A 12792-nucleotide genomic window follows, 5' to 3' on the forward strand; every position below is an offset into this window, starting at 1 on the left:
AAGCAAGATGATTTCCACGGGTCTTTTCCAGTCTACATGATTGGAAATGATTCTATCATTCCAAATGATTGGAACGATTCTATCATTCTTCATTATTTCCAAAAGGCGGACTGTTGTAAAGCATCAGAAATTTTCACTCTTACTTGTTATTAGCATGAACATGTAGTATGTACAGCAGTATGTAGTTTCTTAACTTTTAAATAATTAATCCATGTAAATACTTGGCTGTAACCAGTACTTTTCCTTTCCATTTTCCTAAATACTTTGAAAATTGTTTAGCATTCCCCATTTCTTTGTTGTTAATTTTAAGTATGAGATTTCTTGTGGTCATATTTTATTTATCTGATATCTTGGGCATAAAATTTGTAATTAATCAATTTCACTGTAAGAATATACACTTCAGTAAAAACTGTGTAAGGATTTATTTTTTTTTAAATAAACAGTACAGCAATAAACTCTGTAATCAAATTATTTCCCTCCCTCTTATGTTGTAATTTCTTCATTTTTTTCCTTTGTTCCTTGTACCTTCTGAACTTATTTCTGATGGAAGAAAAACATTCTTAATTGCACACAAAAATCTTGTTTGAGTTATATAAGTATTGCAGTTCTCAATTATTCAGCCCTCACTCACTATGAAGTGATAATTAGGCATTAAAAGCTAAGTGGATTACTGTGGAGATCTCTCCTGACATCCATTTAGCACTTAATCAGATCTTAATACCATAAATTATGCATTTCTCAGCAGTATTAAGATTCTAAAAAATTTTATAACAGTTTGGAGTTACTGCATTTCCGTGACCTCATTGTGACAGTGAAAAGTTGTAAAGTTTGCTTAAAGGATTCAGCCTTTATAAGGATTTCAGATTTATACCAAAATAATTCTTAAGCCAGTTTGATCTGTACTAATTTTTATTCATAAGGGGTTTTTGGACAATACAATTCCACCTTTATGAATAAATACGAAAACTGGATCCAAAATCTTTATTAAATGGAGCTGAAGTTTATTGCCACCTTTTTCTAATGTTGCTTTCCTTACCCTATTTTTAATAAATAAATAATTAAAAACTAAAAAGAAAAAGAAAAATCTAGGAGACCGCATAACTTCCTAGATGCATTCAGCTGATTTCCTAATTAAAATTCTATTTTTTTTTACCTTTCTTTTTGCCAATCATATCACAAAGTCACATCTCATAACTCTTATGCTAGCTCATAGCATTACTTTCTAAAACTATTAATCACAACACTATCGGATGCATTTAGTTACTGTTAGTGTCAGTACAATGTGAGCAAATTGGAATCTTGTAAATGTAAGGTCAAGTTGTCCACAGTTGTCCATGTAATGTTACACATTGCATTATGTAACAGCTATAAACAACAAGAAGTGTCTAATTTCCCACTGTCTGTATTTTTAAAATTTTCTAGCATTCATAAATAAATATTTTTAAGTCTTTCTAACTCAGTAAGCTTTACAACAGTAAAATATGCTCTTGACTGTTGAGAAATTGTTATATACTGGGCTATTTTTAGCTGAGGAGCAATCGGCAAAATAAACATTAAGTCTGATTGGTATGTTGGTCAACCTTTCTGAACATATTGCACGTGTGCTGTACCACCTGTTGCATAAGGAAGAGATTTATGGCCAGTAAATCACAGCAATGTGGCCTTAATATTCCTGTTAACATTTACGGAAGTCAGTAAAAAGCAAACTTTAACTCTTAGTTTGATACTCTATTCCAGTTTATTAAAAGATATAATGTATATTTCTGAAAACTTAAATATTTTTGGTTAGGAATGGAGTCATGTGACTGAAGTTAACAGAAATGCTTTGCTGAAACAGAGACTCCATCCCTTACCATATTTTATCCCACTAGTTCATGTTCTCTTGAGGTCTCTAGCTTAGATTCAAAGGAGAAATGACTAAAAATCAAAAAGCATTAAAAAAGTCATTATATATATACATATATATATATACTTTTTTGCCATATGAAGAATTTAAGAGAATACTAACATTTTACATACCATTTAACAGAACATATTGCCTGATTAAAAAAATATATTCCAGTTTCTTGTACATCTCTCCAATATGTTTCTTCTGTTCAGCTCTTTTGCTTTTTCTGCTTAAGCCACTGTAATCAGTAATTGATTACAAACAAGTAGGTGGTAAACCTGAGTAATCTTACTGTTATTTTCCTTACTGAAGTTTTCCTTTATGAAACTGTTCAGAACTTCTCCATTTTTTTCTAGATTTTTCCATAGTAAAAACTGTTTCACTTTTTCATTTATGCATTTTTTATCTTTTCTAAAATGAAACAAATAAAAAATAAAAAATAAATAAAAATAAAACTTTCTGCCATAGGAATAGGAAACTAAAAATAAGTTAAAAATATCATGGAAAAAATATCACTCCAATAACAAGAACAAATCTCAAGAACCCTTATATAGGACTCATTATATTGGTTTTCATACCAAAGCAAAATAGGGAGAAAATATTCCTCCTCTCCCCTTCCCTTCCCTCCCCTTCCCTTCCCTCCCCTTCCCTTCCTTTTCCTTCCTTTCCCTTTTTTTTCCCTCTCTTTTTTTTTTTTTTTCAAATCTACTGGCTTTTCAGTTCATTGTCTTCCTTATAGACTCTTTTCACCTTGCCAGAAATACATTTCTCTCCTGTACAGTGTTTTTAGAACTACCAAACTACCCAATTACAAGTTCAGTTTCTTTCTGCTGAGCTAATATCTTCAGCTAAATAAGCAAATAATTGTCCAGCAGAATGGCACTAAAGGTTACCTCAGACAAATGTAACTAGCTTTTTCCTAGCCAAACTAAAGCACAGAAAAGACATTAAAAATTATATGTATAATAGAATAAAAAGTCTTGACTAGAGATCAGGATTTTTTTATCAGCAGTAAAATGTAGAAGAAAGTGCAAAAGTATTACCTTTATTTCAGATGATTATTTCCAGTGAAAAAATCTCTTCATCTCCCCGTCCCCATTTGAATCCCAATCTAAAATTGTTTCTTAATATTGATAGGGATCTCTCTGCATGAGAAAATTTATGACCTTTTTCTTAAGACTGTAAGGCTTCATATGAAGGCTTAAGGCTTCATATTATTAAAGCAGTCTGGAACCTTACATAAGGTTTACAAATTCTAAACAAACAGAAGGGCTATTTTGCTATTTAAAGCAATGGCTATTTTACTAATATTACTTATATAGTTTATTTAGTTATTTATGGTTTTGTTTGTTTGTTTATTTTTAAATACACCATATTAATTCTTAACCTCATTAAGATTTTTTTTTCCAACCCCAGGAGAATTCTGCAAGGTGCAAATTGATAACTGTAATTCCAATTCGTGTGAAAATGGAGGAACATGTGTGGACTATGGAGACCATTTTAAGTGCACCTGCCCCATAGGTGAATCATTGTATTATTTTTTTTTTAAATTTTATTTTATTTTCTGAACAGAACAAGAAAATCCCATCCAAATATTTAACTTGAAAAATAGAAAACATAAAAATTAAATTAATAAACAGTGATATATCTCAATGTATGAAATTAATATTTTAATGAAGAATAGAATTTTTTCACTTTGATTAGGAAACAAAAATGCCAAATTAGTAGAGTGATATTAACTGCTAACACCACGAATAGACACAATCTCAGTATTGTGAATGAACTGTGATTGACCATTCTCTTTGTGGTGTAGGTTTTGAAGGTGAAAGATGTGAACTGGATATTGACGCCTGCATATTCTACAATATAAGCTGTGGCCCAGGAGCATTGTGTGTGAATAAATCTCATGGATTTAATTACACATGTTTATCACCATGTGTTGGAAACACAAAGGTAGGATAAAGTGATATATTCCCTCTAGTGTTTTGGGGAAATCAAGCAAGTTATTTGAAGAGCATTGTGCCAACAATGGCTTATTTCCCAGGGCTTTCCTAAACACAGGACATATACTCATTCTCAATATATTCTAATTCTAATAATATACCCTAACCTTCCTCTTTCCTGTGTAACATGTGAATGCAAAAGTGCATGATGTGACTAGCCTAGCCGCTGTCAGACAAACAGCCTGAGCTCTTCCTACCTTACTCTTTATATGTTTATTTGTTATTGAGTTATAGTTATCCTTCTGTTGCCTACTTTCTGTTATGCTGTTACACTTGTAAGAACTGGATGCAAAATTTGCTTGAAATGTCCTGATGTGTTTAAAAGTTATTAGAGAGAAGGCTGATGATGCACCAATGCACAGAAAGAATAACAAAAGCTGCATTTCCACAGAAAATGAGCAGAGACAATAATCAACCAAAGAAAACCAAACAAGCAAACAAAAAATAAAGACTAACTCTGCAAGGAATATGAAAAATGTAATTAGAAAACAAGCAAAATTATTGGAAATTAATTTTAAGTGCTCATATAATATAGTAATTAATTTCATTTTAGTACATTATTTTATAAATCATTGAATTAGATACTGAAAATACTTAGGCCAAAATAGCATCCATTGTGGACCCAGATGTCTTAAGAACTTTGCTTACCGTGTCCTTCTCACGGTCTCCTTTAGTGATGCTTTTAGTTAAATTCTTGGTTTGTGTAACATTCGTTCACATCAGGGTGGAGTACAGACCCAGGTCCTTGAGTTACTAAGATTTTGGTATGGGATAATGTAAAATACTGTAGTACCTTTTAATTCTCAAAGTTATTTTTAAAGCTGTATACATAATGCCATATATCCATTCCAAACAGCTGCTCTAACATGATAACCAGTGTTTCAAAGGTTTAATCAAGTCTTTTATTGAAATATATTCACCATAAAAATATACCATGCAGAGCAAGCAATGTATTTACAAAGAAGCAATCAACATTTATGTCACCTTGAAGTCCATGGGTACCCACTCACCAAAGACTAAGAAATGTAGTATTGAAATACATGTACATACTGCTTTACAGGTTTATATTTAAATTGTTCAGCATCTGGTAAATTTTAAGATTTTTATGATTTAAAGTGCCATACTGAGTGCAAATTTATTGCACATGGCATAACACTATAATGATGTAATAATCATTATGGCTAGTCAGAATGGGAAGTAATAGTGTGCCAAGGATGCTGATAAGAGCTACTAAAACATTGTACTGTAATATTTGCTTAAAAGCTCGCAAACATTTAGTTTATTTATACAAACACGACACAGACCATCATCAATCTCATGTGGAGTATATATATACATGTATCTATATATATTTATGAAATTACTCTACGGGGAACTTAATTTTGCCATAATGTCAATAATTAGCAGACTTTCTAATGGGAAAGCAACTAAAAACTAAAATAAAGGAGTAATATATTTGGCTTTTTACTTGTTTTCTCAGCCTATCATGAAAGTAATATCATTTGCTTATTGGAAAAAATAATGGTCTTATTCAGGCAAATGAATATTTGAATACTCTTTGAAGTAGTGTATGTAACGATGTGAGATCAAAGTTTTCCATTATTAAATAAATTACATAATTCATTCAGCATTTAATCCTTTATATATTCTTTGTGGCTAGAACATTAGTATATGTTTTTCATTCTTCCTTCATTTGTTTTCCCTCTCTGATGGTACCTTAGGTATAGTGAACAGTTTTGACACAGTTTGTGCATTCAGGACAATAGACTAAAAAGAATGTTAATGTTTTTAATGTTATCTTAAAGTCTAAAAGGTAAAGTTAAGTTACTGCTGTTCTTTTATTTTTTTATAAACATATAATGATACCAACATGATTTTTTTTTCCCCTGGCATAACATTTAAAGCGTTAAGGCTATTTTTCTTTAAAATAAGCATACAAAAATAATAAAAATGAACATACTAAAATAGGGAATGTCTTCCTTTAAGTTTCAAACTCTAATCTTTGTAACCAGGAAGAAGCCTAACTGCCATGTGCCTAGAATTATGAAGGACCTCAAAATAAATCAGATTTCTGTCATCTTTAAATTAATGACTTCCAACAAGACAGTATTTATGACATCAAAAGAAATAAAGAAGAATTCTTGTCCCATTAGGATATAGGATGTATGCTACAAAATATAACATTTCTATTGACAGCAATTATTAGAGAATTGGTAAGAGCAAGGTGAGTAATAAGTTTATTGCAACATGCTAGGCCTATACGGAATACGCAGGAGAGGGAGCCTTCCTGCACTTTACAATAAAGCTATAGGATGCATCTAATGCCTCAGAGAAAGAAACTTAGTTCCATTTTGTGTGCATTAGATTAATTCAGCTTAATGGTGAGCGGAGAGGCAGGTGCTGATCTCTGCTCTCTAGTGACCAGTGACAGGACCCAAGCTTGAAGCTGCTACAGGGAAGGTCCAGGTTGGAAAAGGTTCTTCACCCAGAGGGTGGTCAGGTGCTGGAACAGGCTCCCCAGGAAAGTGGTCATGGCACCGAGCCTGCCAGAGTTCAAGAAATTAAGTGCTTTCAAACACATGATCTGATTTTTATTTTTTTTATTTTTTTTTTGGCTTGGATGGTCTTGTGAGGAGCCAGGAGTCGGACTCAATGATCCTTGTTGGTCTCTTTCAATTCGGATATTCTATGATAAGACATAGCTAGTGTTATCTGTAGTATTTTTCAATCATATCAAAGTAATTGTCAAAGCTGTTAGCCCAATCTCCTGCTTTAGTATAGTGGCCAATTAGTGAATTGTCTGTGCTTTTTTGATTTTCAACTTAAATTTAGTTTCTCACTTTCTGCAAGCTAATAGCTGTCATAACTCAAGATTATTCATTTATTCAGTGGAGGTCAGCATGATATCCACAGGACAGGACTGCTATTCATTGCTTGGGGTTCCACCCCCACAAAATTGTTTCTGTCAAAAAAAAGGCTATGGCAAACTTTTTAAATCTTCAGGCAGCCATACCCTTATCCACAGAGACACAGTGATAAAGAGATTTTGGTAAGACCTTAACATTTGTATAGGTAAAAAAAAACCTGTCCAGTCTTGCAACAGAACTGATCATAACCATATTTTTAAAGTGATATCTACATAAGTGCTTCATTGGCTGTGAAGACTGAATTAATACTCATGTCTTAATAATACTTCTGTTAATAAAAAGAGAAAGTAGTATTCTGCCAGAAGGATATTTCTGTTTATATAGTGTTTTTTACTCTTACCCTGGAATATTTTTTAGTGAGATAAGGTATTGATTAAGGTTATTCCCTGCACTCATCATATATTGTACTTTGTACACACAATTGAACTGCTGCATGTACACACAGTATAAGAAAGAAATCAGACTTCCTAGTAAGCATTGTTACTTAGTGTAACCTCAGTATTGGGGTGTCAGTTGCCAGGAACATAAAACATTAGTATTTCATGCCAAATTTAAAGTATAGCATTCTCACTGCTCTGTGTCTACATCAGTAAGTAGTGTAGCAGTAGTGTAGCAGTAGAGAAAATCAATGGAGAGAAACAGTTTTTGTTGAAAGTTGACTGGATTGACTGGATGATGATTACTGTTTGGAACATGTTAGGCATGTTCCCAAAATGCATCTTTTGTTTAGTTTCATACAAAAAGAAGCTGGCCTGTGGTCTGTGCAATTGCTCAGCAATGTCAGAAATTTGCAGAAATAGTGATAACTGGGAAATTCACTTCAAAATCTCACATCTGTGACCCAAAAATTCACAAAAGAGGAGGCATCCTGAGATTATTTTACTGACATAAAGCCTATGGCTCAATTCTATTACTTCCCTCAAAGCATTCCAAAGTGCTAGCAAGCTTAAAAAATAATTGGTTCCACTAGTATTGTGGAGGTTGAAATTTGAGAAGTACGGGAACTTGGAGAAATTAGCCAATGGTTATTGTTTTATAAAATGAATCATAGGAGTTAAAAACACTTTTTCCCAATCTTTTTCAGTTTTAAAATGTAAACAGGGACACTTTGTAGTCATCAGCTTGGATTATTAAAGATAATTCCTTTATGATTTAAGATCTGAACCATTTCAGAAAGCTTCTCTTAATACCTGGTTTACATCCTTAGGTACTAATTTATTTTAGTCTGTTCTTAAGAATTTAGCAGTTCTGATAGCAGCATTTTGAGCAATCCTCACTGGATCTGTACATTCTTCCCCTCCAGGATGATGTCAGTACCTTGGCAAGACTGAAGATGGACATTAAATCCTGTTTCTCCGATTTATATCCTATCTTCCAGGCTTTTGTGTATTTTTTGTTTGTTTGTTTGTTTGTTTTAAATGCTATTGGCAGACAGATAATTTTTTTTTCTTATTCCTTTTTAGATCATATTATTTGACAGTTGCAAGCTGAAGTCTGTGCAGTAGCTGATAAATTAGAAATAAACTGCATGCATGTGCAGTTCATCTTGATGTGTGTGTCTTTATCTAAGTACAACTTCCAAGAATTAAAAGTGAACCTTAATTTTCTATTTTCTTCCTAAATGATTTATGTTTAAAAAAACAAATTTAATATTTTAACATAGCCTAGATAAAATTCATAAAGATAATCTTTAGGATTTAAAAACACTGTTTGTGTTAACAACAATTGTGTTAATGATTTTGTGATTTGATTCTGCTCTTTACCTTCTTACAAGCCCCAGTCCTGAAACAGACCTAGAAAACTCAGCACATGATTTGTACAATCATGTTTTTATTATGGACGAAATGTCAGAATTCATTTAATCCACACATAAGTAGAAATTTCTCAGAATTAAGCCCATGGGAGCTGAATGTGCTCACTTCATAGTTAAATTTTGCTTAGCCTATCTTTCACATGTGGTGAAAGTAAATATTAATGTTATCCCTGACCAGGTATATGCAAACATCAATGGGTAGAATAGCTTGGCTGAAGATTATTAGGCAATTACAACTGTGTTACTTTTTCTTGAGTGTAAGTTTCTTTGGCTTTTTTTTTTTTTTTTTTTTTTTTTTTTTTTGAGCTTTGAGTAAATACTACTCTTTAGCACAAAATCCTGCAGCAATGCTTAAGTAAAAAAAGACACATAAAAATACAAATAAAATAAAATAACATTCCAAGACTGTACACACAGTAGCTTTCTTTGCATTTATCTTTAGCTGTGCACCTCTTCAAGATATCCTATTTAAACAGAATCCCAAGTTAAGCCTAAAATTCAGTACTGAGAGCATAGCAAAAAAAGTTAAGCCTAAAATTCAGTACTGAGAGCATAGCAAAAATATCTCAATTTTAAGGTCAATTTAAAACTTAATCAAAGACAAATGAGTATTAGACGATTTCTGGCAAGAACTGTTATTATTACAAATCTTAACGATATTTTAAAGAGATTCAAACTCAATCAAACTGAAGTACTAGTACATTAGCTCATCTTCTATACACCATTTTCTTTAGGAACCAATTGATTAGAAAGAGAGATCTTAATTGCTTTGAAATGAAAGTGTAGCTATCCATTTCTACACCAGCAAAATTTTCATTGAAATGAAACTAGACCTTAAAAATAAAATAAAGAAAGGAGTGTTCATTCCTACTTACAAGTTTCTGTAATGGTTAAAGAATGCAGGGGATAGTGTTTTAATAAGTAATATTAGGGGAAAAAGAGAGAGAGAGAGAGAAAAAAAAGAAATGGAACCAAAAATATTAATAATAATTGGTTTTCCTGTCTAGGTTTATTAATTTTTCAAGATTTACAGCTTGAAAAGAAAGAAGACTCCAGTTTTCCCAGAGCATAGATGTAATATTGATATATATATCAATGTGCACAAAGAAGAGCTACAACGGTGGTGAAGAAGTGTAACTACGCATGGATTTGTTGAACCTCATTAGGTTCATATGGGCCCACTCCTCCTTGGTGTCATCTGCAAATTTGCTGAGGGTGCACTCAATCCCAGTGCACCCTCTTGATAAAGATACTAAACAGCTCCTCCATATGAGGAGTGTCTGGGATCATTTTGTTTGTTCAGTTTAGAGAAGGAGACTGTGATGTGATCTGTGAGCTGTGAGCCCACTGCTTCCTCACCCTCATGGGACAGAAAGGGGGGCACTGACAGGACCCAAGGGAACAGCACAAAGCTGTATCAGAGGAGGTTCAGGATGGAAATTAAGAAAAAGTTCTTCACCAAAAGGTTGGGCACTGGAACAGGCTCCCCAGGGAAGTGGTCATGGCACCAAGTCTGCCAGATTTCAATAAGTGTTTGGACAACACTCTCAGAAATACAGTTTGATTTTCGGGTGGTCTGTTGGATTTCATGACCCCTGTGGGTTCTTTCCAACTGAGGATATTCTTTGATTCTGTGATATATCATTATCTATAGATATATTGATGTAAACAGGATTCAAGATTGTGAATTAGAATCATGATTCAAGTTTTAAAAATCTTCTGTCTTTTTATCCTGAAAGCCACAAATTAAATTATATTAACCTTGAATTTTAAATGTAGGAACAGTTGCACTCTCTCAGTGAAAGGTGAACTCAATCACTCTTTCAATGGAAAAATAACAGGTTATTTCACTATCGTCTCTCCTAAAATAAGCATATTCTAAAGTGAATTATGACAACTGCCACCATTATATTGAATTGTAACTGTCTGTTTCCAATTAAACAATGAATGATATCTTATGATATGTTGTTTTAATGACATCCAGCATTTTACATCCTCAGAGATCTGTATTTTGTGGAATTAAAATTTAAAATATTAAAATACAGTATTTGTTACCAGTGATTTATTTTTACCAGGGTAAAAAAAAAAAAAAAAAAAAAAAAAAAGACAACATCTAAAACATCTAAAGAAAAGCCTATTCATAGATGTAATTCTTGTCATCAGGCATGTGCAAATGGAGGTAGCTGTTTCTATGATGAGGACAACCAGAGATCTCACTGTGTCTGTGCTCTTGGATGGACAGGACAAACATGCCTAGAGAATATTAATGACTGTGAAGTAAATCAGTGCCAACATGGAGCCACATGTGAAGATGGAATGAATGAATACAGGTACTAACATGATGTTAGAAGTAGATACTGTATGAAGATAGCACTGAAAATATTTTTCTTTCAACAAGAATTACAACAGGAGTTGCTATTGCAGCAATATTTTTCTCAGATTAGACAGTGACATGGATACTAAATTTTAATAAGCACACATATTCAAAAAGATAGGCTATTTAGTCAAAAGTATCACAAAGGAAAGCCTTACAAATATTTATTTTTGCTGGACAAAGAAGCTAAACCAGCTATGCAAATATAATGTTTATAAATAAAACATTTATTTAGCAAATGCTAAACAGTTTTTAAGCCTGGAGTGTGACATGGAATAGCTTTTCTTATTAAAATCTGAATTATATATTCATTATTTTCAGATGAATAGTTGAAACTTTTAGCGCTTTGTAGCTTTTTTTTTTTTTTGAAAAATATGTGAATTTGTGAATTTTTTATGTGAATTTTACGTATTAATATGTGAATTTTTTGAAAAGCATAAAATATATGCTTTACTTAGTGATCTGTAATATGCTATAGATATTTGAAAATGAGACTATAAAAGTATGGGGAAAAACAAATGGAAAGGGATGTTTTGAATAAACAGAGCTCTGTTCTTATCAGACTTGAATTATTTATTTATTTCTTCTGGGGAAAAAAAAAAATAACAAAAATAACTAAAATCTGTACATAATGCCTGTGAATGTATCTGTGAAGGGCTTTGATTTTATGCTTTCTCCTGAACTTGAAAGCACTGTAATTAAATAACACAAATTAAACACTTCTTTCACTCCACCATTATATTTCTAGGTTCTTCAGTAATAATAATTACTGCTGTAATAAATTAAAAAAAAAAAAAAAATCCCCAAATAAACACAGAAATATAGATAAGCATGTGAATCTCAATATACCAAAGTCAGAAGGATTTTGTTTTTACAGAGCCATTGCAAAATACACATCCTTCTTTTTTGTCAGATTACACAACCAACTTTTATTTCAAAGTTCTGGGACGTAATTTGACATTTTATTTGATTGATAAATCTTTGGTTTTCCTGTCCATCTCAAGGAGAGAAAAGAGAATTTTATTAGAAGAACAAAGCCATGCTTCACTTAAAAATTCACAAATATTTATCACAAAATGAGTAGATTTGAAGACTTCCAGTAGAACAAGACATTTTGAATTTAGCTCACTAATCCAGACTCAGACTAGCAAGAGAAAGCACTTAATTCTTACATTTTCAGTCTTTGAAAGACAAATTATGCTGATTTATTAGTCTGTTTATATAAGGAACAAGAAAACTTGCTAGCTGACAGTTTTATCATAGAACTTGACCCCACAGAAACATAATAGGATATTTTGCAAGGACAGTGTGCAAAGTGTTCACAGCATAATAGCAGCTCTGTGGACAGAAGGTTGTTACTTCTGAATGACAAAGAAGATTTTTTTATGAGAACTGAACTGTATCTTGAATTATGGTTTTCCCGGGAGTTATTTTCAGCAAGCGAAACTATTGTAATTTTCCCTTTCCCATACTCCATTAAAACTAAAAAGAATAGGAGAAATGCTGAATGTAACTGCTGTAATCACCCAACATTTTCAAAAGACTCTTGCTATTTTTATTTTTATCCTAAAGTATAATTTTTGATAAGGCAAATATCTAGAGCTGTATTTGATGCAAAGTAGTGTTAGGAAGACATAAGAACACTGTCAGCAGAACATATGGTGAATTATATGTGTAAGTGACATCAAAAATTCTACTGAGATCTATTTTTAAAGCTATTATAGTCATTCAAAAAAATTACTTACCTTTATCTCCTCCTCTCATTAAGTAAACATTTTCATTATTTG

General features: G+C 32.2%; 1 protein-coding gene across 1 annotated transcript in view; it reads left to right on the plus strand.

Annotated features, from left to right (window-relative positions):
* The first annotated feature begins 10846 nt into the window (after positions 1-10846).
* Positions 10847-12792, plus strand: part of EYS (eyes shut homolog) — a 723774-nt gene continuing 721828 nt past the window's right edge. Inside the window, exon 1 of the mRNA XM_084512624.1 lies at positions 10847-10961. Within this exon, the coding sequence (XP_084368750.1) occupies positions 10948-10961 (14 nt within the window). The 5' untranslated portion in view covers positions 10847-10947. The remainder of the gene's footprint in view (positions 10962-12792) is intronic.

This window comes from Aythya ferina (assembly GCF_964211825.1).
Source record: "Aythya ferina genome assembly, chromosome: 3".
In the NCBI taxonomy this organism is placed as follows: Eukaryota; Metazoa; Chordata; class Aves; order Anseriformes; family Anatidae; genus Aythya; species Aythya ferina.